This window comes from Schistocerca americana, chromosome X (assembly GCF_021461395.2).
Source record: "Schistocerca americana isolate TAMUIC-IGC-003095 chromosome X, iqSchAmer2.1, whole genome shotgun sequence".
In the NCBI taxonomy this organism is placed as follows: Eukaryota; Metazoa; Arthropoda; class Insecta; order Orthoptera; family Acrididae; genus Schistocerca; species Schistocerca americana.
This window is the reverse complement of record NC_060130.1, coordinates 764,758,155-764,784,697: the sequence shown is the minus strand read 5'-3', so window position 1 is coordinate 764,784,697 and position 26,543 is coordinate 764,758,155. Positions and strand designations below refer to the sequence as shown.

General features: G+C 39.7%; 1 protein-coding gene across 2 annotated transcripts in view; it reads left to right on the top strand.

Annotated features, from left to right (window-relative positions):
- LOC124555651 (succinate--CoA ligase [GDP-forming] subunit beta, mitochondrial) overlaps nucleotides 1–21,875 on the top strand; it is a 96,557-nt gene extending 74,682 nt beyond the window's left edge. For both annotated transcript variants that reach the window (XM_047129635.1, XM_047129636.1), the window contains exons 6-10: nucleotides 218–398; nucleotides 1,898–2,156; nucleotides 11,127–11,261; nucleotides 13,135–13,263; nucleotides 21,576–21,875. In XM_047129635.1, coding sequence (XP_046985591.1) covers nucleotides 218–398; nucleotides 1,898–2,156; nucleotides 11,127–11,261; nucleotides 13,135–13,263; nucleotides 21,576–21,682 — 811 coding nt within the window. In that variant the 3' untranslated portion in view covers nucleotides 21,683–21,875. The remainder of the gene's footprint in view (nucleotides 1–217; nucleotides 399–1,897; nucleotides 2,157–11,126; nucleotides 11,262–13,134; nucleotides 13,264–21,575) is intronic.
- The last annotated feature ends 4,668 nt before the right edge of the window (nucleotides 21,876–26,543 follow it).

Genomic DNA, 26,543 nt, shown 5'->3' with positions numbered 1-26,543 from the left:
GTACTACCTAGCTGCACAGCTACAGCACCCAGCACATTATGGATTCCCCTTTTTTCTATGCTTGAAACTCTTCTATTGTGATTATGTCTCCTTGGAGGCGAGTATTTATATTTTTCTAGAAAATAATGGACCATTTTTACAGTTACTTAAGAAGTGAATATTTGCAAAAGTCTTTTGTAACTACTTTTTGATGATCAGAATTTCTTGACTTTTTCAGGGAACACAATGGTCCAGTTATTGTTGCGTCACCATCTGGTGGCACAGATATTGAAAATGTGGCAGAAAAGACACCTCATCTTATAAAAACTGTACCAGTTAACATATCAGAAGGTGTAAGTGATGAAATGGCTAATACTATAGCAAAATTCCTCGGATTTGAAGGTGCTAAAGTAAATAAGGTGAGACATCTTTCTAAAAGAAATAAAAAAATTAGTAAACCAGATTTTTCTATGACTAAATCTCACTTTTTGGTGGGGTGGAAGACTGTTGAGATAGGCAGTTTTATCATTACACTCAGGAAAAAGTGGTCACAGGAGAACAATCCCTCTCTCTGCTGACCAGTCCAAACCAATGACTTGATTACTGAGGGACTCGTCAAGAAAAGTGAAAACAGCTGGGTTATGTTGTGGCGTGGCCCCACCGTGCATGAAACTCCAGTGCTTGTGACGTGGAGACTAATTATTCTGAATCCATTCAGTACTGACCACTCCCCACATTATAAAAAAGCCTCTTAGGTTTCTGATCAATAGTGCAGCTCAGTCAGTTTTGTGGATTGGTGTGGTAATGCACAACACAAATACGTAAACCATATCACTAGCTCTGTTCATGGAAGGAAGGGTGGGTGGGAGAGTGGTTGGGTGAGTGAATGCTTTCAGCAACTTCTTTAGAGGCGCAAAAAAAACTCAAATTGGAAAAGATTCAGGAGGATTATGGCCATTAAATATCAAAAGGAGCCATTTTGATGTTTGCCTGAAGAAAGGTATGGAAACCATGTGAAACATCAGTGTGGATGGTAGCAGCAGTCTCTCAGATACAAACTAATTGCCATAAGCACTGCTGGAGCACACTGTCATTTGCAGAACTAACGAAGTGTAAATGATCTGCGTGTGGATCAATACAACCAATGTTAAACCTTGAAACTTACTGGCAGATTAAAACTGTATGCTGGTCTGCGAATTGAATCTGAGGTTTGTCTTTACCAGGAAAATATTTTACCAGCTTAACTAACCAAATAATGAATTGCTATCTGCCGTCACAGCTTTATTTTCATCAGTACCTCATCTTCTCATTCTAAGAACATTAACTCTTTCACCATCAACAGCCAATAATTAAAAAGAAGCTAACTTTTTATTTCTGGAAAAAAGTTGAGTTCCAAGTGCTAGCAAACAAGAGTGGCATTTTAATGAAGAGGGATTGAGAGATGAGCAGCAGTAGACTTTGACCACACAATCCAATTAAAATACAATTATGTGTACTGTTCATTGGTTCTCGTTGATGTAACTGTGAAAGAAGACTGCTAGTGCAGTGTTTTGCTGTTGGCCACACTTGAAGACTTTACAATGAGACCTACTAGCTAATGACACTAATTGAAATGTTAATCATACAAATGTGTGAAAAATTCATGTGCTAGCAATATGGAAATAATGACTGCAGCAGTCTGAGCTCAACACGTAGTAATATGGATTCTGACAGGCATAATTCACCTTTCAGAAGTGTATAAACATGTAACTAATTACCATCTCACTTACATAGTAAATCGTGATCAATTAATTTGATGGCCTCTCTAAGGACAGGTATCTTTTTTCACTTTATTTTGAGATATTTCATTAATATAATTGTTAAAACAAACTATTTATGATAATCTTCCTTAAAGTTGAAATTTTTTTACATTTAATAGGCTGCAACAGAAATTAAAAGGCTGTGGGACTTCTTTCTTAAAGTGGATGCAATTCAGGTGGAGATAAACCCTCTAGCTGAAACTGTTGAAGGAAATGTTGTTGCAGTTGATGCAAAAATCCAGTTTGATGACAATGCAAAATTTCGACAGCAAGATATTTTTGCGCTTGACAACACGTCTGAAACTGATCCAAGAGAGGTGCAAGCAGCAAAGTATAATTTAAATTACATTGGAATGTCGGGTAACATTGGTTGCTTAGGTAAGTTTTCTGGGTAAACTGATGCAAAGTCTGTTGTATGATAGCATAAATTTAAAATAAATGTAGTGATTTGTTATCATAAAGTGCAAACTTTAGTTGTATCTTTGTGAAACACACACTTGAACAAATAAAATTTAAATCTTGATTTGTAACAATATTATGAGAAGGAAAGTTTCCACTCACCATATAGCAGAGATGCTGAGTCACTGATAGACGCAACAAAAAGATTTTCACGCTTAAAGCTTTTGGCCAATGGCATTTGTCAACAATAGACACACATACGCGCCGCACGCGCGCACACACACACACACACACACACACACACACACACACACACGCAAATGCAACTCACACACACACAACTGCAGTCTCAGGCTACTGAGTGTGGTTTCAGTTGCCTGAGACTGCAGTCGCGTTTGTGAGTTGCGTTTGCATGAGTGTATGTTTGCGTGCATGTGTGTCTATTGTTGACAAAGACAATTGGCCGAAAGCTTTAAGTGTGAAAATCTTTTTTGATGTGCCTATTGGCGACTCAACATCTCCGCTATATGGTGAGTGTCAACTTTCCTTCTCATAATATTGTTACATTCCATCCTGAATTTTCCATTGTTTGATAAATCTTGATTTGTGTTCTTCTAGTTAGGGGGCACAGGTATTTGAAAATAAGTGTAAAATGGAAAGTGAAGAGACATCAATATTTTGTGTTATATTTTCTTTTTAAGGCTGGTACAATGAGACACAATTGGTTATACATCCTTTTGTAATTTCTGATGTTGACAATTATTATTATTTGGCTAGTGACTAACTCCAGCAGGAACAGGGAATTAATAAAACTACTGCCCTAGCATTCACTTGTTACATATTTTCCTTGATTAGTAGGAAGATTCAACAGAATAACTGCTTATAATAATTAATCTTTATTAATGACAGGCAGACAGTCTGCCGCTCATGGTCTTGCGGTAGCATTCTCGCTTCCCGAGGATGGGGTCCCAGGTTAGATTCCCAGCGGGGTCAGGGATTTTAACCTGCCGCAAGATGACTGGGTGTTGTTGTGTTGTCTTCATGATCATCATTCATCCCCATTACGGTCGGAGGAAGGCAACGGTAAACCACTTCCATTAGGACCTTGCCTAGTACGGCGGTGTGGGTCTCCCTCATCGTTCCCTGATGCTCTGTCAAGAAGCATGGGACTTCATTTCCATTTCAAATGACAGACTGTTTCATCATTTATCGCCATTGTCAAGTTCATCTAGAATGATGTGATATCCACATTATGTTGTTAGTGAATTGTCTAATAACTGTCTATGCTTTGATTAGATAGTAAATAATATAAATATATTGAAAATAATACATTAATTATCATTTTACAGTAGTTTGACAGTTCTACTCTCTCAACATAAACACATAATGCCATAAGAGTAGAATTGTCAAACTACTGTCAAGCCGTAATTAATGTATTATTTTCAGTATATTTACTTCATTTACTATCTAGTCAAAGCACTGACAGTTATAAGACAGTTCCCTAACGATGATAAATGTCAAAACAGTCTGACATTAATAAAGATTAATTGTTATAAGGAGCTATTCTGGTGCATCTTTATCTGATGTGTATTATGCTGCTGGCCTTAGAGAAGGAAAAAATATTTTCCTTGGTTTGTATTGCACACAGGAGTTTGACAAAATAACATAAACAGATATATGAGGTAATGTAAAGCCATATTTGATATTGAAAACGCTCTAAATCTTTGTGGGACTTGATGCATTTAATTCCTATTTGCAAAACTAACAAAGTGTAAATGAGTCTCTGCTTTGGGTCACTGCAACCAACACTGTTTCTTAAAATTTCCTGGCAGATTAAAACTGTGTGCTGGACTGAGACTTGAACCTGGGAATGGTGGATGAATCTTATAATATTTCTCACAAAGGATTTGTTTAAATTCCTTGAAAGATGCTAAAATAGGATAGCAGGTCATTAACTGTTTGTTTTCCTTCTTCCATACAATTGATTAATAATATGTAAATATGGTAGTTGTGGAATTGAGGGAAGATATGTTAGTTGGTCAGCTTCCTCATCATGAGTAGGGCCATCATGGTCTGGGAACTTGCAATTTTCTCCAGGAAACAAGGCCTCCACCTGCAACATTAAGTGAAAATGGTTGCCTAAAGTGATTACACAGGCCTTATATTTCCTTTCATTGTCAGTATAGAGGCCCACTAAAATCACAATATGACTGCTGAAACCATTAAAACCTGCACCTTTCTTTGCATTCGAAAGAAGACAATCTGGATTGCATGCTACATCTGGTATTCTCAGTACATTATCATCTACTATTACAGGGAACAGTGGAAAAGTAGAATCCAGGGACAATATTACATGTATGTATTGATTGTAGTATGGGTAATCTCTTTGTGCATGACAGAAGCCTATTTGTTGCATTTGCATGGTTTGCAAGAGGTTTGGAAGTAAAAGCTGTACCATGAATGTTTTGTCAGTGTAGTTCCTGTTGAGTTTTGATTGCAAGAGTGTCCTTTGGACATTTATTCAGCCTAGCAATCACATTTGTGAGAGCAGTTTACCAGTTACAGGCAACATTCCTGTATGTTAGGTGGAGCATTAGATAAAAGACTGGCAAATAATAATTGCAAGGCTTTGTTAGGACACTGTCATAGGAATCACTGTATTGTGGTGAACTAATACCAGGTAATAAAACGTGGACCTACTGGGTACACAGGTCGTCATCGGCAGCAGCGGCACCATCAACTATTTGACAGCCACTGCTGGTCAAAAGGCCTTCTTCTAGAATTTTCCATACCATACAGTCTTCTGTTATACACATCTATGGAACTTGTGCAAGTTTTTAGTGCCCTCTATTCACCCATTTTCCATCAGGTTATTGCCTTGCACTTTTCTTACATCTGGAAATCAAAGGGATAACTTCTATGGCCCGTCTAACATTCATTTATCTAACAGCATGTCTTGACCATCTCAATTTCATTTTCATTATGGTACTCCACAAGTCTCTCATGCCAGTCTGTTTACTGATTCATTTCTTTTCTCACTTACCTCAAAACTGCCAACATGTATCTCTCCATTGTGTACTCAGGAACTTCCAGTTTCTGAATGGTTTTCACATTATAAGACTAAAACTCACTACCATAAATAAAAACTGGTAATACTGACTCAAAAAGTTCCTCAAAATAAATGGAACCCAGACGAAGGGCCTTTCCGTACTCGTTGTTCTCTTGAGTCATTTAGATAACGACATGCAAATGGCCCTCTGTGCTATATTAACCTCTAAAGACAGCTTGTTCCTTCGCTTGTTTAAAGTATAATTATTTAATGGTTCATGATAATTTTAGTTAATATCATGAACATTACAGTTCAGAAGCTTATATGTATATAGTTCTTTTTAGATATTATCTGTCCCATTTCTTGTGAAGTAGAAAAATTATAGCATTATTACAGTTTACAGAAATTATCTTCTTTTATAAAAATACTGTAAAAACTTTGTTAGTTTCTTTTTGATAAATTTTCTGCTAACTAATCATTTTGATTCAGCCACCTCGAGGGATTTATCTTTTTCACACACCTTGAAGAGCTTGTACACCTCAGCTGCCAATACTTACAGAACAATGTCACTTTCATTATTAACTATTTGTGTTTCTGATTCGTCGTGTGAACTATGCGTGTGGTTCGAAAAGTTCTTGGAACGGAATAGAAAAAAATACTTACATCTCTGAAACTTTTTTTTTATTTTTCAATGTAGTTGCCTTGTAGATTAATACATTTGGTCCAACGATATTCCAGTGCCTTGATCCCATCTCAAAAATGCGTTTCCTCCAGGCCTGCAAAATAGTTGTCAACTCTGGCTATCAACTCTTCATTTGAAGTGAATCTTCATCCATCAAGAAACATTTTCAGTTTTGGGAAGAAATGGAAGTCTGACGGAGCCATATCAGGTGAATAAGGTGGTTGTGGCAACAATTCATACCTTAGTTCGTGTAATTTTACCATGCCGGCAGCATGCATTTTTGATCCAGCGTCAAGAGTTGCGGCACCCATATTGCAGGTAATTTTTTCATTTCTAGTTCTTGAGTTAAAATGTGATATACCCTTTCAGATGACAATGCCAAGCGTGAGCGATTTCACGCACTTTCAATCGCTGATCCTCCATGACCATTTTTTGCACTGTTGCAATGATTTCTGTTGTAGTGACACATCTTGGCCGACCACTGCGCAGATCATCATCTAAGCTCTCGTGACCAAATTTAAATTCATTTGTCCACTTGGCAACAGTTGAATATGAAGGAACAGAGTCCCCCAGTGTATTCTGGAAATCGGCATGAATGTCCTTTGCTTTCATACCTTTCTTTACAAAGTACTTAATCGCTGCTTGAATCTCGTTTTTTCTTGCCCCCCCCCCCCCCCCCCCCATCTTCGCAAATCACTATGCAGGAGCAACAACAGAGCCATGTCACCACTACAACTCTCTTCCGAGAGCACTGACATGGTGCATGTTTACAGGCAACAGTCCAATCAATATCACGTGAACAACTCTTTGCGCTAGTGCTTACCACTTGTGGTGATTCCAAGAACTTTTCAAACCACCCTTGTATACTAACATTTAAAAAAGTTTTGGAATGCTTGTGCAACATTTTCTCTGTTGTTAGTTGCTGTGCTGTTTGCCACCTTAATTGAACCAATATTGGTTTCTGTCTTGTTTTCTTCATACTCTTTATTTTACTTTATTTTTTTATTTTTCAGTTGTATGATTTTCAGTTGAGTTTTCATTGCACCTTGTCATATCCTATGTAAGACATTTATTAAGAGTTTTATTTAATTCAACATATGCCCTTATCATCATGTTATTGTATGCTTGAAACTGTTGTCATCTGTTTGATAGCTACCTTATACCGTTTGATACTTTTCCTTTCATGTTCTTCATCCCTGCTACGTCTTTCACCATTTGAATAGGCATTTTTGTTAAATAATTACCTGTATGACCTTCATTTTCAAAAACGTCAAATTTTTGCTTAACTTAATGTGGTACCTCTCTCTGTGCTTTGATAAATTTTAAATTTGCAATCCTGACTACTTGCCTGATTAGTACATTTCTTTCTAACTTTTTATCTAATTTTACTATGCATCTTATGAGTCTACTTTCACTTGCAATTTGAAAGTGGTTTAACAACATCACATCATTCCTTAATTATGTGATAAAACATAGTCATTTTCATTTTCAGTTCAATTAGTCCTTGGCAGTTCCAATGTCTGTTTTCTTCTGAAAGAATGTGTAGATGATATTGTTGCAGTCCATTCTGCATTTTCCATTCTTTGTTGATAATAAAGCCTTCATTTCATTATCTGTTCCTCCATAGTAAAACACATCCTGATTGTAATCCAGTTTGTTGTTAATTTCTTCACCACATTTCTATACCTCTTTTATGTCTGATTTTATGTTCTTTAATTCCTCTTTCAACTCTGTTAACCTGTCATCAGGCTCTAGAGTTCTGCTGTTAACTGTTCCCAAATGAAAAGTGGTAGAAGCAGAGGAATTTTTAAGGTATGTGTTACTGTCTAGCTAGCCAAACTTTGTGTTGCAAGGTGCAAGCAAAGAAATAGATGGGCATGCCCTATGGCATGAAGCCATTGTCTAAGTTCTTTCAGTCCAACTCTCCCTATAAGCTTTCGCCAAGGCTGGAATATTGACATCTCAGGAACTCACGAGTCAGCAGGGCCTCTGAGCAATCCTGTTCATTTTACACTAACCTGCCATGGCCTTGGGAGTTTGAAAAGACGTGTGAACAGTTCTAAATCACAGCACAGCTATGCTAATTACCGTCTCAGGCAGGACCTGAGTACTTCAGAATCTTGGAGCATGGTATCAACATAACCTTTTCACACCCTAATAAGATGCCAGCATTGAAGTGTTGTGACCTGGCTCTAGCTAATCTTGTAACAGATGCATACCATATAGCTTGTTGAATGTAAGATCAATACTAAGTTGAAAGCAACAAACTTGGTAAAGAGCCCAAATCAGAATCGATGAACGAAAGCCACACTCCACAGGGTTACAAATCGGAGTTCGGGTCTATAATGTGAGGTAATAGCTTTATTTCTGCATTTGAGGCAGCTTAACTATGGCTCCAGTAATGAAATAAGGACTGTTTGATTCATCTGTTATACCAGTTATTTGCTTTTGATAGAGTGGTGAGTTTACTGACCTGTAGGCATAGAGCTTATAAATGTGGAACTATGAGCCCAGGAATAATATTGTCACTACTCTCCGAACTGTCTTCACATTTCAGGAGTGATGAGATATTAGATCCCCTCACTTATACTGGTTTGTGGGGCTGCTAGTACGAGAGGTGGAACTAGGAACAGCAATTTACGAGGGGAGGGTAGGCGAGCATGTTTACCAGTAGGTAGCTCACAACTAATGGTGTGAGCAAGACCTTGGGCACTTGTTCTTGTGGCACGGATCTTCTTCAAATGTGCCTGTGGTTGAATCTCTGTATCTTCTCCATAGTCCATTGTTATGATGGTCTGGTCAAAGGGGGAGAGGAGGGGGGGGGGGGGGGTTGAGATGGGTGGAGATCATAACATTGTGTCAGCAATGGCAGAAATTAGTAGCTTTGGTGGGTACTGTGTGGAAGTCTGGCAGGCAGCAATCATGACCTGGCCTGGCTGGGAAGCGTAGCTGGCAGTGGTTAGTGCTGTTGGATAGTTACTTGGGCCCTGACGAATTCACATTGGGAGTGTAACATAATTTAGTTGCTGTAGTCAGAGCTATGCCAGTGTAGCATGAGGTGCTAATATTTGGGCACTAACTCTAACATTAAGAGCCTCTCTCATCTACAACTACACCTAAATCTACATCTACGTACACCATAAGCCCCCATACAGTGCATGGCTGTGACCAGCAGCGTCCCGCTAGAGTCCAACCTGGTGTATAGCCATACATTAGTAGGCAACCTAATCAACTGGGACGAGAGTTTTAATTTAGAGAGCCCGTTCAGGGTGGCTGTGAGAACAGGGTACGCTGAGTCAGGTACAGGAGACTGATAAAGGTATGGTTAATGTGCCTGTGCAGAATCTTCATTGGGAAACAGCCATGTACCGTGGTGGATCTATGTGAACAGAGGAAGCATGTCGGAGCTTCCACTGAAGTGGCTGTTGTTGATTTTTGTTCATTTGGGTCTGGATTGTCCTGGTCAACCACTCTGCATTTTAATTTGATACAGGATGAAAAGAAATGGTGGTAAGGTGTGTTATGCCACTTCTTTGGCTAAAACAACAGAGCACACGTAAGCCCCTGTTAGTTACAGCGATCTGTAGTGGTGCCTCAGTGGTGAAGAGAGGCACTAGGGCCTACTTTGCAGCTGCTAAGGTCATTCATGACTCCCACCTAACATGTGGGAAATTAGAGAGATAGCATCCACAACAAGTGATGACATAGACATCTTAGATGGGCCTGCAAAATTGATGTACACATGGTCTCATGGCAGATCAGGAATCAGGAGTGGGCCGTGGACACTAGATCTGACTGGGTTTGCACACTTTTGGCGGTCATGGACCACGTATTTGATGTTAACATCAATGCATGGCCATAATACATGACACCTAGCCAACATCTTCATCCTCGATAACCCCCTCTGTGCCTTGTGTAGTAGCATGAAAATGTGAGGTCAGAGCATAATTGGGATTACAAAATGGTATTCTCATTTGTAGCCAGGAGAAATACCCTTCAGTGGTGTTGACTCTGTGGTGTTGTGCATTGAGAAACAGGTCTATAGTGCCCTTTCCTTAGTTCTGAGCAGGTGGTCTGTTTACTGTGCTGAGTATGTATTTGTGATAGAGGGCTGACAGCCACCCCCATATGACATGAGCCATAGGCTTGAGGTTACCTAATGTGGAACTATGAGCAATACAGATAATATTGTCATCACTCTCATGGTTGAGTGGCAGTTTATTAAAAGCAGATTCCTTGTCACCAGTCAATATTGTTGTTTAACAATCAGCTTTATCTTTGTGTCACTTGTAATCCATTTTGTCAAGAGGATATCAAACTGTGACTCATTACATGATCTGCAATGTAGATCAGTAAGCAATCTGTCCATTTTTGTTCCCCATAAAGGAAGCCAACTACATTGTTACCTTATGGGTACTAACCGCTACACAGCATGAACAACTCAGTTGGATGTTGTGATCTACTGTGGTTTGTTCCCCTAATCCTCACTAAGTTGCAGTTTAGGTTCTCTTCAAGTTAATTGTTAGTCACCTTTTGATTACTAGAGATCAGACTATAAGTGTCAAAAGTTCACTCCCTTAGAAACGTAAAGGTGAGGAGGGGAAAGTTAGGTCACTCAGAAACCCAAGTTAGGGTAGATTAGCCAGCTGATGAAGAACAAATAAAGATGGCAGTAACTAGTTAGGTGTGCAAAACAATACTGAACAGAAGTATGGTGGCAAACGCCCGTGGTGTAGGACGTAGGTAGGGATGCTGATACAGGGGCACTGAAAATAGAAGCACTAATTTTAAGTAGAAATTGCAGCAATGTTACCGCTACTACTGACAGTAATGATTATGTTACTGACTTACATGCAGATAATGGTTGTACAATAATTGAAAGGGAGAGGGAGGCTGAACATCATGCTAAACCATTTATTGGAGATTACATAGAAACTGGGACACTGTGTAAAAGGGAGGAAGGGGAGGAGAAGTTAAGTACAGAGATGTATTCCAACAAACGACAGGTTTTTTTATGTTGAAGATCAAAATGTTTATTGACACTGAAAATGAAAATTTAAAATAGAAAATGTCATCTGTCCCTGTCACAGCAGCTTTATTCTCAGTGTATGGATTTTTGTTTATTGTACTTTATTATCGTTGTTGACGAATTGTGATACTTCATTACTGATGTTTCTATAGGTCATGTTTTTAATGTTAATTTTAAATAATTTCTCAGTTAATGGAGCAGGACTTGCAATGGCCACAATGGATATAATTAAACTGCATGGAGGAGAACCTGCAAATTTTCTTGATGTTGGAGGCGGTGTGAGAGAAGAACAAGTATATGAAGCCTTCAAAATCCTGACATCAGGTTAGTTGTAAAACAATCACTGACTGAATTGGTGATAGTGGTCAGCTGACATGCATTATGTACTTGGGGGTAGTCTGTTATGTGATGAATATTTCTTTAATCTTGATGAAACTGTGATCTGTAACATAAGGAATGGGATGTACTCCAAGCAACGGAACTGGCTAGGTACAAAGGCATGGGGGCAAATTCTGTTCCATCTGTTTTCTTTATCAGTTCCTTTGTCTCTGTGAGGTGAGTGATATCCTATTTTTTCCCTGACTCATTCTGAGTTTTCTAGTCATTCGCCAAATACGTTAAATGGGAGCTGAATTTTGGCAGTGACTTGCAAAGTTACAGGAGAATATCATAATTATAGTCCTCTATCAGTGTTGCTCCATTTCTTTCCGTTATTGCTGTTTATTTTCCTCTCACCAAGTCATACAAGCTATTGCCTCAGGTATGACTTTATAGAATTATTTTTTAGGTATGTAACTTTTTGCCATTATAAAGAAGTGGAAGAGAATCAATTTCTTGTTGTAGCCCCTGAACTGGACCCCTTAGTCAGTAACACTGAGATAGCTTGTCAGATAGAGAGTTATTAAGTCTAGACCTTTCCTTTTATAGGTGGGAAGTTTATCCTTACAATTTGTGAAAATCATGAAGTGCATCTGGTCAAAACAGTTTTCCTCACTCTATGCAAGACTGCATTTGTCCTAGCAGAAATTAAGACCATGATTAGTAGGCAACCTAATCAACTGGGACGAGAGTTTTAATTTACAGAATGCACTTGGCCGACCAAAACCAGTTAGAGAGTAGTTTTCCACATAAGTGACTTATCATTTAGCCCCTTCCCCAGTGCACATGAGCACTCCGACATCAATCTCAGCTTGATACTTCCTGTGTCCGCTACTAATCTACTAATTGTGATATGTCCTGTACAGAAATCTTACATTTATGGTGCCTGTGGCGTCCCTCTCAACTCTGCGCAGCACGCAGTGATTTGTGTCACTTGGGCCTAAAACCAGCTCTGGGAAGACCAATCGCATATACTGCCTAATAAATCTTAAGGATTACTGCATGTAGAACTTAAATATCTAGAAAAACATTATAGGAATGTTCTCACATTCACATTAGCCAGACAGTATGTAATGCTGAGCTAAAATACATTTCTTCTAATTTTACTTAAGAATCTAGTCAGGGGTTTCATGGAAAAAAAATTGAGGCTTGGAATAGGAAAATAATTATCCACAGTTGAATCGTAAATTTCCAGTGAAAGCTAAACAACTCGGCTGTAATCAACCAACTTAAAAAAAAAGGATGGAACCTCTGCAGTCAAGGCAGATGGAAGCACTGCTATGCACTTGTGCATTTTTATACAGATGCACTTCAAATGTATGTCAGTGCTATGCCAGAAATTCTAAAACTAGCTTTAAATGTCAGTAATGGGGCTGTCCAAAATGTTAACTTTTATGCTAACAAAACAGAATTGATGGTGACCCCTACTTCATAACAAATGGTACGCATAGTTCAGAAAAGACTCATCAATTAACATTCCAACAAATAATTTCAGTGCATCTTTCTAAGTAATATGGAAAATTAAGATTGCAAAATAATTGTTGTTGCAAAGAATCAGTTTTAGCTGTAACAGGTGAAAGAATTTGAAGAGAACTGTACTTCTGTAAGTGAAAATTGATCTTCCCCATGTTTTGTGTCCCTTGTATCATGAACTTGAATGAAAGGAATCTGTGCACACAAGAAGTGTGTAGCTATTCACTACTTGCTTGAGTGTAAAACACCGTGAAGACTCATTTAAGACAGCAACTAAAATGTAAGAGAAATAAAAACATCTATGCATATATACATAAATAATATGTATCCTTCCATCTCATTGCAGATCCTAATGTGAAAGCCATATTAGTCAACGTGTTTGGTGGGATTGTAAACTGTGCAACAATTGCTAATGGTATAGTAAATGCATCACGAAACATCAAACTGAGTATTCCGTTGGTTGTGCGTCTAGAAGGTAAGTGATGAAATTAATGAAATTAAACACAAACAACTGCAAAATGAAGGAAAAGTGTCATTGCTGTTGTCATCTAAAAGAATGAAGATAGATAAGGCCAATGAAAAACAAAATAATGCATCATTTCGTAATATTTTCAACTTTTTTTTCTTTTAGCATAGCAAAAGAATAAGTTGGTCTAGTATGCATGAAGGCAGGTAGATTATTCATAATCAGAATGAAGAGAAACTTTTCATTGACAAAGAAGATGTGAAGCACTATCAGAAAAGTTCCACAAATTGCAGATTTTGTAGCCCCCCTTTACATTTTATAAATAATGGGAGTAGTAAAGGTAAAAACATGCTAAATAACCAAGGCACTAACTCATTGGTAGGCACATAAACAAGACTGAGGATGAAACTTCCTGGCAGATTAAAACTGTGTGCCCGACCGAGACTCGAACTCGGGACCTTTGCCTTTCGCTGTGAGTACCGGGCGTGAGTCGTGCTTCGGTAGCTCAGTGGTAGAGCACTTGCCCGCGAAAGGCAAAGGTCCCGAGTTCAAGTCTCGGTCGGGCACACAGTTTTAATCTGCCAGGAAGTTTCATATCAGTGCACACTCCGCTGCAGAGTGAAAATCTCATTCAAGACTGAGGATGTTGCTAAGTTTTGGATGAATCCTTCAGAGCTATAGAATGCACACACTTGCACAGCTACATTGTCCTGGCTGATTACATTATCAAATTTAAAACAGATGGAGCAGGGTTAAATTTGTAATCAGATGCCACTATAGGGGGGATGAGGAATGTAAATGTCAGGGAGTGATAAATTTAAGTAAATGCTGTAGGAGAATATGGGAGGTAAACTAGGGGTATACACTGGAAGAGAAAGAGGGAAAATGGGAGGTAAATGTGCGATACAGACATGGGAAGTCAAAAAACGTACATGAGGTGGCAATAGAGGTATCTGTGGAAAACAACTTGAGGGCTTGGCAAGTGAAGATGTTGAGTAAATTACACCATGGGCTGTAGGATGGTCCCATTGCATGGGGATAATTATTTAGGTGCCTACAATCATTGCACTTGGTAAAACTAAGGGTTGCCTTGTAAATATTGTGTGAAATGATGAATGAAACAATGTGTGAAGTGGGGTTGTTAAATCTGGAAATAAAATGAGGTCATTTGCTGTTTAGATAATGTTAAACTTTGATCAGGCAGTTAGGCCTAGAGATTATCAGCAGTCAGACTAGGGAATTCCTGTCCCATGTTTAGACTACTGCATTTGGAGTGGCACTGTGACCAGGAAGCATGGACTGTTGATGAATGGCATCACTTTGTGTTCAGTGATGATATGCAGTTCTGCACTACCTCAGATACATCGTCCATGAGTATGGCAGTGGCCTAGGAAGAGGTGTCATTCTTCTAATGTTTTGGAAACACACATGGATGTTGCTCCTGGTGTAATGGTGTTGGAAACAATCGGGTATGACTCAAGGTCACAGTTGGTGGTGAATGAGGAAACTCTGATAGCATAACAGTACATCCTATGTCCTACTGTGTTACTACTCATGCAAAAGTATATGGTGTCCTGTTTCAAGAGGCAATGCACCCTCACATACAGCATATGTCTCTATGAGCTGTCTGCATGATGTTGAGGTACTCCCATGGCCAACAAGATCCCCAGATCTTTCCTGGTGGAAGGTGTGTGAGACCAGTTCAAGCTTCAACTTTGTCTCAGTGCCAATATCCAAGATATTGAGAATCAGTTAAAACAGTTGTGGGCCAGCTTGCCTCGGGAGAAGATACGATGGCTTTATGACATTCTTCCCAACTGAATCAGTGGAAGCATTCAGGCAAAAGGGGACACATCATCATACTGATAAGTGGGCTCATATTGCAGAGTTCTTTGTAAATTTGTCTTCTTTTGTCAGGCAATGTAAATAAGAAAAGAGATGTACCTAAATGTTTACAATGTAGTTTGAAATAGAAAGCAAAATATAATATTTCACAATAATCAGGGGATGGAGCTTTAAATACAGCTCTGGCAAAAACTTTCAGTTGTCACAGTAAATAAATAACATTGCAGTAACTGCATTTGTGAACTGGTTTCTTTGATCACAGCCAACTTCACTTGGAGTGTTGGCATAATCAGGTTACAGGAAATGACTGTGAGTAGCTTTATATCATTTTCTGAAATGAATCTGGATGTGGTATGACAATGAATTCATAGATGACTGTTATGTGCTAATATGGTGACATGAAATGAATAGTACATTCATGTAATTTTTTCTACTTACTGGAACTTAATTGAATTGACTGCAACTGCTGTGTTCGGATGCAGGCTGAGTTGGCACCCCTTTGCTCCCAGCTTTAGGCAGTGTTGGCTTCGGTCACACAGCATGAGGCTGTTGCCAATGGGCATCACTGTGGGGGTCCGGATGGGGGTTTGTCGGCGACGGCCAGCTCGTCCCACGCATCCCCCGATTGGACTACGACTCTGGTTGCCCGGTATACTGCCCGCATTGCGGCTGATCCCTCACCTGTGGTAGAGTGGGAGGTCGTCTCAAGGTGTGGCTGGGGGCGAAAGACATTCCGGAGGGCTGAACGGAAAGCCTCTCCAGTTTGTCTGACGAACCGGTTTCAGGCTCTGTCTCAGGCTGATACTGATCTTCGGCCTGACATGGCTGCTTGTCCTGTTCCAGAGGTTGCCCCTCAGTCTGCAAGATCTGGGCGGTCGCAGAGGGTGGGCTTACTGGTAGTTGGGAGCTCCAGCATCAGGCGCGTAATGGGGCCCCTCAGAGATATGGCAGCAAGAGAGGGGAAGAAAACCAATGTGCACTCTGTGTGCATACCGGGGGGAGTCATTCCAGATGTGGAAAGGGTCCTTCCGGATGCCATGAAGGGTACAGGGTGCGCCCATCTGCAGGTGGTCGCTCATGTAGACACCAATGATGTGTGTCACTATGGATCGAAGGAAATCCTCTCTGGCTTCCGGCGGCTATCTGATTTGGTGAAGACTGCCAGTCTCGCTAGCGGGATGAAAGCAGAGCTCACCATCTGCAGCATTGTCGACAGGACTGACTGTGGACCTTTGGTACAGAGCCGAGTGGAGGGTCTGAATCAGAGGCTGAGACGGTTCTGCGACCGTGTGGGCTGCAGATTCCTCGACTTGCGCCATAGGGTGGTGGGGTTTCGGGTTCCGCTGGATAGGTCAGGAGTCCACTACACGCAACAAGCGGCTACACGGGTAGCAGGGGTTGTGTGGTGTGGGCTGGGCGGTTTTTTAGGCTAGATGGCCTTGGGCAAGTACAGAAAGGGCAACAACCTCAACGGGTGCTGGACAAAGTCAGGACATGCGGGGACCAAGCAGCAATCGGTATTGTAATTGTAAACTGTCGAAGCTGCGTTGGTAAAGTACCGGAACTTCAAGTGCTGATAGAAAGCACCGAAGCTGAAATTGTTATAGGTACAGAAAGCTGACTGAAGCCAGAGATAAATTCTGCCAAAATTTTTACAATGTTACATACGGTGTTTAGAAAGGATAGATTGCATGCAACTGGTGGTGGAGTGTTCGTCGCTGTTAGTAGTAGTTTATCCTGTAGTGAAGTAGAAGTGGATAGTTCCTGTGAATTATTATGGGTGGAGGTTACACTCAACAACCGAGCTAGGTTAATAATTGGCCCCTTTTACCGACCTCCCGACTCAGCAGCATTAGTGGCAGAACAACTGAGAGAAAATTTGGAATACATTTCACATAAATTTTCTCAGCATGTTATAGTCTTAGGTGGAGATTTCAATTTACCAGATATAGACTGGGACACTCAGATGTTTAGGACGGGTGGTAGAGACAGAGCATCGAGTGACATTATACTGAGTGCACTATCCGAAAATTACCTCGAGCAATTAAACAGAGAACCGACTCGTGGAGATAACATCTTGGACCTACTGATAACAAACAGACCCGAACTTTTCGACTCTGTATGTGCAGAACAGGGACTCAGTGATCATAAGGCCATTGCAGCATCCCTGAATATGGAAGTTAATAGGAATATAAAAAATGGGAGGAAGGTTTATCTGTTTAGCAAGAGTAATAGAAGGCAGATTTCAGACTACCTAACAGATCAAAATGAAAATTTCTGTTCCGACACTGACAATGTTGAGTGTTCATGGAAAAAGTTCAAGGCAATCGTAAAATGCGTTTTAGACAGGTACGTGCCGAGTAAAACTCTGAGGGACGAAAAAAACCCACCATGGTACAACAACAAAGTTAGGAAACTACTGCGAAAGCAAAGAGAGCTTCACTCCAAGTTTAAACGCAGCCAAAACCTCTCAGACAAACAGAAGCTAAACGATGACAAAGTTAGCGTAAGGAGGGCTATGCGTGAAGTGTTCAGTGAATTCGAAAGTAAAATTCTATGTACCGACTCGACAGAAAATCCTAGGAAGTTCTGGTCTACGTTAAATCAGTAAGTGGCTCGAAACAGCATATCCAGACACTCCGGGATGATGATGGCATTGAAACAGAGAATGACACGCGTAAAGCTGAAATACTAAACACCTTTTTCCAAAGCTGTTTCACAGAGGAAGACCGCGCTGCAGTTCCTTCTCTAAATCCTCGCACAAACGAAAAAATGGCTGACATTGAAATAAGTGTCCAAGGAATAGAAAAGCAACTGGAATCACTCAACAGAGGAAAGTCCACTGGACCTGACGGGATACCAATTCGATTCTACACAGAGTACGCGAAAGAACTTGCCCCCCTTCTAACAGGGGCAAGTCTCTAGAGGAACGGAAGGTTCCAAATGATTGGAAAAGAGCACAGGTAGTCCCAGTCTTCAAGAAGGGTCGTCGAGCAGATGCGCAAAACTATAGACCTATATCTCTGACGTCGATCTGTTTTAGAATTTTAGAACATGTTTTTTGCTCGAGTATCATGTCGTTTCTGGAAACCCAGAATCTACTCTGTAGGAATCAACATGGATTCCGGAAACAGCGATTGTGTGAGACCCAACTCGCTTTATTTGTTCATGAGACCCAGAAAATATTAGATACAGGCTCCCAGGTAGATGGCATTTTTTTTGACTTCCGGAAGGCGTTCGATACAGTTCCGCACTGTCGTCTGATAAATAAAGTAAGAGCCTACGGAATATCAGACCAGCTGTGTGGCTGGATTGAAGAGTTTTTAGCAAACAGAACACAGCATGTTGTTATCAATGGAGAGACGTCTACAGACGTTAAAGTAACCTCTGGCGTGCCACAGGGGAGTGTTATGGGACCATTGCTTTTCACAGTATATATATAAATGACCTAGTAGATAGTGTCGGAAGTTCCATGCGGCTTTTCGCGGATGATGCTGTAGTAGACAGAGAAGTTGCAGCATTTGAAAATTGTAGCGAAATGCAAGAAGATCTGCAGCGGATAGGCGCTTGGTGCAGGGAGTGGCAACTGACCCTTAACATAGACAAATGTAATGCATTGGGAATACATAGAAAGAAGGATCCTTTATTGTATGATTATATGATAGCGCAACAAACACTGGTAGCTGTTACTTCTGTAAAATATCTGGGAGTATGCGTGCAGAACGATTTGAAGTGGAATGATTATATAAAATTAATTGTTGGTAATGCGGGTACCAGGTTGAGATTCATTGGGAGAGTCCTTAGAAAATGTAGTCCTTCAACAAAGGAGGTGGCTTACAAAACACTCGTTCGACCTATACTTGAGTATTGCTCATCAGTGTGGGATCCGTACCAGATTGGGTTGACGGAGGAGATAGAGAAGATCCAAAGAAGAGCGACGCGTTTCGTCATAGGGTTATTTGGTAACCGTGATAGTGTTCGGAGATGTTTAACAAACTCAAGTGGCAAACTCTGCAAGAGAGGCGCTCTGCATCGCGGTGTAGCTTGCTCGCCAGGTTTCGAGAGGGTGCGTTTCTGGATGAGGTATCGAATATATTGCTTCCCCCTACTTATACCTCCCGAGGAGATCACGAATGTAAAATTAGACAAATTAGAGTGCGCACGGAGGCTTTCAGACAGTCGTTCTTCCCGCGAACCATACGCGACTGGAACAGGAAAGGGAGGTAATGACAGTGGCACGTAAAGTGTCCTCCGCCACACACCGTTGGGTGGCTTGCGGAGTATAAATGTAGATGTAGATGAAAAAGATACCACTTTTAACTTTTTAGCTTCAAGATAGAAATGGTATCCATACTTCTAAGTGGTTCTGTGTTTGGCAGTGGACTAACTCCTGTGTATTATGGAGAATTGCTGTTTGTGCTCATATATCAATGCACCACCATCAATCCAGGTGTACCTTTAGCTTGCTGAAAAGATGACCACCATGTAATGAAATATCCAAGCTCTACCCAGAGGCTTTCATATCTCAGACTGAGAGTAAAGTTTTTCATTCAACATGAGGGACCATCAGTCATGGATGAGAAAAGAATCTGCATTTTAAGAGCCTCTCAGGAACCTTCCTTTTCATGCTTTGTTCAGTGACTCCAGTTGACAAAAACTAAACAAACAACCAAAGAGGGCTTTCTATCTTGAACTTTGTGATATTTCTTTATGGAAACTAGTGTGATCATTCTGGAAAATAGTATTGCATAACTTAGATATATTATAATGCATATGATTTGTTTAGAAAATTGTGTAAAAGTGTGGTATTTGTGTGAAACATTCTGTGTGTGAGAGCCTTATGTGGTAAGTTTTTGAGATGTGTGTGTGTTTTTATGTTCATCCAGTCGTGCTGATAATGCGGGACATTAAATTCATTGGTTTGCAGTTAGACCTGTAAATGACTGATTTGGGCAATACAAGAGTGTTATCAAGGTGTTTCAGGAATTTATGTGGGAGTTTCTGGAAGAATGGAGATTCTGAAGCAGAATTAGAGAACACACAATCAAGATAGACTGTAAAATGATTCTACATAAAATATTTTTGCATGCTCTCAAAGTTATTTAATCAACAAGAAGTATTAATACGTTACCCAACTTGTATATGCTTTTGTATAAAGAAACATACAAAAACATAATTTGACTCAAAATAATGGGCTAGTAACAGTACATTGTTATAAAAATACAATTAATGTTCTCGCAGTAGGTCAGTGAAAGGTCACAGTTATTAATCTAACAGGTTTATTGGCTAAAAGAAAGACTTAAAGGCTGAAATATTCAGGGAAATTAATGGAATAATACATATTCATTGGCCATCTAAAAACCAAATAATTTCATTTTTCTTTTTTCCACATTAAGTCGTGTGAAACTAATGGCTCTACAATTGAAGGAAGAGGGACAAGTACAGCTTAAGCACTGACTTGCCTTCTATCCATGAAATTTGTGTAGTACCAATGTGTGAAGCATTGTCTCCGTTTAAATTATACGTTGCTTATTCTATGTCTTTGTAATCCAGACCCAGTTTTTGTGTGATGAACCCTATTCACAGATTTCTTATTGCATGCCTAGTCATGTGCAGCACTAGTTTTATATCTCACTGCTGTACACATCTAACTCCACATTTACCAGTGACTCTACAATACCACAGTGTTTGGCATTTCTTATAGTGACTTTTGCTATTGAATTTCCATTGGCTTCCCAATACTTGCCATATTTGGGAAATGTAAACATTGCATGTAACCTTGCTCCTTTTTTTAGATCCAACTCAGAAATTACTCTTGATTAGAATGTTGTTACAGTTACTGTTCAGTGTTATTACCATTTGCTTCACCCTACTCCTGAGCTTGTTTGCAGTTTATCATCCCAGAGTCCAGATACACTGTTCAATTTTAGGAATGGCTGTGAGATTATCTTCTACTTTGTTTTTGAATGTTTGAAGATTTTTCAATTTCCTGCCTGATGTCCAACAATAACCTGTTATATAGATATTGCACCAGAGTATAAATCTCCTTTCTAAACTAAAACATAGTTGCATAGTCCATGTGGAAATTATTTTTGCATCTATTACTGTGGTTGTGAATTACAGCATTTATCCTAAATTTACTTTAATTATTAACCACAAATACCATTAGGGAATATGTATATTGTCATGCAAGTGTAAGATTACCTAGGTCACTGAAGAGACTTCGGCAAAGTGGTCTGCATTAAGTTTACACATCATTATTATTGCACACTTTTGTAGAGTAAATACTGTTACGAACTTGGAATGTTGTTACACTTTACCAGGACACCTGTACAAGACCTCTTCAGTACTGTGATGTTATAGTTCGATGTTCTTGGTACTGAAATCTTTTTGACTGGAGACGTTGGAACAGTCATCACTCTTCCTATAATTTCAAAATACACCTTCAGAAATTGCACTGACATTTTTTGTTGCAGGAACAAATGTTGAAGAGGCAAAGAAAATACTGAAAGAGTCAGGTCTTCCAATACAGCTGGCATCTAGTTTAGAAGATGCTGCTGTGAAAGTTACGTCAAGTATATGATTTAGTATTATCTGCAAAACCTGATGAAAAATAAAACTTTTTGAGGAATATTTTTACGTTCTTTCAAACTGTTGTTTATGTACATTTTTTTCTATAATCTTTGTGAGTTTGTGGATGATGAGAATATGATTTATATTATGTACTGTTTGGGATATTGACTTTTTATAAAAATAAAGACTTTTTGAAAAAATAATCAGAATTTTATTTTATCCTTGATAGGTCTCAGAACACTACCATGTAACAGTGTTTCAATATTGTTTTTTCAGAGAGACTGCAACAAGCCATAAATGCCTTTGAAATAATAATCTCTCTCTTTTCTTTTAGTGTGTTACTAGTGGATTCATTTCCAGTCTGAAAGAAAATATATTGGAGGAAATAATTTGAAAAACACTCAGAGGCCAGTTACAGAATTCCACCTCATCTAATATTTCAAATTGCTGAAGAATGTTGTCAAACAGATTAAAACACTGCATTGCACCAAGAGAAGGGGGAGCTCTCAGAACAAAATTAAAAATTAATGGCCAATTGTGAAAAACTTATTAGGGTGTTTAGCATATTACTTCTCTTTTGTGGTAGAATGAAACTTTTAGTGATCCACCAATGTTTTGCAGAATATTTAATAACTGTTAATTGTCAATAACTGACAAGGTAATTATAAATTGGTTTATGCAGGTATGCTGGACATATAACTTCTGTTGCTTTGCAACAATGATTTTACAGCAACAGAAAACAAGAAAAGGAATAAATTAAATTTATTATTAAATCTCTGAAGAGGCAAGGCTTGCATTGCTACACTGAAGTGCCAAAGAAACTGGTATAGGCATGAAACTTCATGGAAGATTAAAACTGTGTACCGGACCAAGACTCGAACTTGGGACCTTTGCAAGTGCTCTACAGACTGAGCTACCCAAGCACGACTCGCGTCTCGTCCTCGCAGCTTCAATTCAACACTTGCCCGCGAAAGGCAAAGACCCCGAGTTCAAGTCTTGGTCCCACACACAGTTTTAATCTGCCAGGAAGTTTCATATCAGCGCACACTCCGCTGCAGAGTGAAAAATCTCATTCTGGTATTGGCATGCATATTCAAATACAGAGATATGCAAGCAGGCAGAATACGGCGCTGCGATCGGTAATGTCTATATAAGATAACAAGTGTCTGGCACAGTTGTTAGATCGGTCATTGCTGCTACAGTGGCAGGTTATCAACATTAAGTGAGTTTGAGCTTTGTGTTGTAGTTGGCACGCGAGCGATGAGACTCAGCATTGCAAAGGTAACGATGAAGTGGGGATTTTCCCATACCACCATTTCACGAGTATACTGGAGATATCAGGAACCCAGTAAAACATCAAATCTCCAACATCGCTTTGGCCAGAAAAAGATCCTGCAAGAATGGGACCAACGACGATTGAAGAGAATTGTTCAGCACGACAGGAGTGTAACCCTTCTGCAAATTGCTGCAGATTTCAATGCTGGGCTATTGACAAGTGTCAGTGTGCAAACCATTCAATGAAACATCAACAATATGGGATTTTGGAGCCAAAGGCCTACTTGTGTACCACTGATGACTGCATGACACAAAAATTTGTGCCTCACCAGGGCCTGTCAACATGAACATTGGGCTGTTGATAACTGGAAACATGTTGCCTGGTCAAACGAGTCTCGTTTCAAATTGTATCGTGCGAATGGACATGAACGGGTATGGAGACAACCTCATGAATCCATGGACCCTGAATGTCAGCAGGGGACTGTTCAAGCTGGTGGATGCTCGTAATGGTGTGGGGCGTGTGCAGTTGGAGTGATATGGGACCTCAGATACATCTATATTTGACTCTTGACAAGTGATATGTATGTAAGCATCCTGTCTGATCACCCGCATCCATTCATATCCATTGTGTCTTTCAACAGACTTGGGCCATTCCAACAGGACAGTGTGACACCCCACACATCCATAATTGCTAAGGAGTGGCTCCAGGAACACTCTTCTGAGTTTAAACACTTTTGCTGGCCACCAAACTCACCAGATGTGAACATTATTGAGCATATCTGGGCTGCCTTGCAATGTGCTGTTTAGAAGAGATCTCCACTCCCTGGTACTTATGGGTTTATGGACAGCCCTGCAGGATTCATGTCAGTTCCCTCCGGCACTACTTCAGATTATTAGTCGAGTCCATGCCATGTTGTGTTGCAGCACTTCTGTGTGCGTACGGGGGCCCTTCAAGATATTAGGCAGGTTTACCAGTTTCTTTGGCTCTTCAGTGTATAATGAAATATTAAGCAACCATATGCAGTTTAACACAGCATACATTAGTGCTATACTGGTAATCAGTGTCCTGTACAATGTCTTTCAGATGCTGCCATTTTAAAATACTCATTAATAAAATCAGTTTATGTATATGAAGGAAGAGATCATTTAGACAACTGCAACTCAATTTCCACATTGCCAGTGACCTGAAAGCTTTTTTTCAGGTGGTAGTGAATCAGGGCACAATAGCATATTTCTGTGCACATAATCTGTTGACAGATGTGGTTTAGCTCTAGGAAAAGCAATTTCTTCCTATGTGTTTGAGGTAGTTGCAAGGGTAAATAGCAAGTTACAGACAATAAGTATCTTCTTTTGTTTATCAAAAGCATTGACCATGTGCATGTGTTTTACATATGGTGGAGTTTTAAGGAAGTGGGTAAAAGCTCAGCCTGCATCCAACAAACAAGATGCACAAAGCTCTCTCAAAGTATCAACAAACAGTGGACATGTTTGACCGTGTTTGAGGTGTTATGCCGTAGTAGCCTGGGGTTGGAAGGGGGGGGGGGGGGCGACATGATCCTGTTGTAGATCTACTGCTTTTCTTGGTATGTATCAGTGATCTAAGAATGAAAACGTGGTCCAAGCAGGCTGTAACCTATTATTGTCTGTGCTATTAATTTCGACTGTCTGCCTTTTTCAAGCCTCAAGCTTCACATCATACTTCACTAAATAGCCAGTATATATGTAGTGGCACACATGGTTTTCAAGTGCGTGTATAGTGCAAATACAATCCAGTAGTGCACTACATTATGTCCATTAGTAATGACATACAGTGATCTACCAGTAAACATGACATACGATACAAAAACGTAAGCCACTTGCAAATGACCCAAGTGTCATTGTCAGAGATGTGGAATATAATGTAAAGTGGTGTATACAGTTTGAAACAGAATTGTTGTCAAAGTTAAAAGTTCAAATGGTTCAAATGGCTCTGAGCACTATAGGACTTAACTTCTGAGGTCATCAGTCCCCTAGAACTTAGAGCTACTTAAACCTAACTAACCTAAGGACAACACACACATCCATGCCCGAGGCAGGAATCGAACCTGCGACCGTAGCGGTCACGCGGTTCCAGACTGTAGCGCCTAGAACCGCTTGGCCACTCCGGCCGGCTGTCAAAGTTAAATTTTGATATCAAAAGATGCCCAAATAATCAGTGAAGTCAAAACTTTTAAATGGAAAAACTTTTCTGTATATATAACATTTAGAATCTTGTGCAGAAACCAAGAGCTGCTATCCATTTTATAATAATAATAATAATAATAATAATAATAATAATGTCTTTTGTTACTGATGCTAAAATGCAAAGCTTGTTTGCTTTCACTATATATCTTGTACCATACCGTGTTTAAGACGTTCGCTGCACTCACCAGTGCAGGCCACTAACACTCCAGGCAGGCGCTTATAAGCGCACATGAGCTGAGAGCTGAAAACATACCTTTGCGAAACCTGCTAAGTTCACGTTGTGCACATACGTAGTATTGACAACGAATATAACGTCTGCGCAACAGGTGGTGGTAGATATAAAAATACAAGTACACTTTAGCTGCATGCCAATCGTGATAAATGCTGCATGCTGTCTGACGCTTATAAGTGTCATACACATTTATTGCAAACAATTCTAACAACGCCTGTGATTTATTGATTTTATTGCAAATTGTAAAGAAAATGCAATTCAAACAAGCAATAAATCCGCTCCATTGAGAGAGAATTAGTCTGAAAACACCAAAAGATTTATCAAATGGAGAAAAAGAAACAGGACTCATCTGCAGTGTGGTGCTATGGAAACCCAATCCCATATAAGAAATAAGTTTGCAAGGTGTAGAGGGGATGTTTTTATAGCAAACCACAAATAAGTCCACATACTGTACAGAAACCTAATGTTCTGAGCAATCAATGCAACGACATTTTACTTGGCTATCAAATAAAACAAATACAAACACTTTACAAATGAAATATGAACAGATCTTCCTCTGAAGATACAACATCCCATTATATTATGGGTGTGTAATTGTGCAGCAGTTCAAACAGAATGCAGGTTTGTTTGGACATGTTATGCACACGTATGGTGTATCCGTACGATTGCCCCGTTCCACACACGTTGTACATCGCTTCCTCATTATTTGCTTCTTCCCTTCAATTGCGTCCCACTTTTACACAACTTGTGTGTCTTTGCAATATTTGTTACCCACACCTTTCGTAACGTCAATTGGTGGAAGTACTCCCCTTATTATTTGTATTCTATAATACTATGACATTATTTTATGTCCTGATATTTATCATATAGGTAATATGAATTGAACATTAGGATGTCAACTACATGGAAGAATAGTTTCTTCGTTACGACAACATCTGGTCCTGCCCATCGGTCCCAGACATACAACTATTATATTTGATAAAGGGCAGTGGTTATTCTGTGGAAATGTAGGAGTCTTCTTGTCTATCCTTCCATTTGCCAATCATTACGCCATCTGAATATTGTGCAAGAGTGTCTCCTTTCACAAGTTTTACGCATACCGCGTCTTTAGGAGTATTTATCCTATTTATCCTTAGTGTCC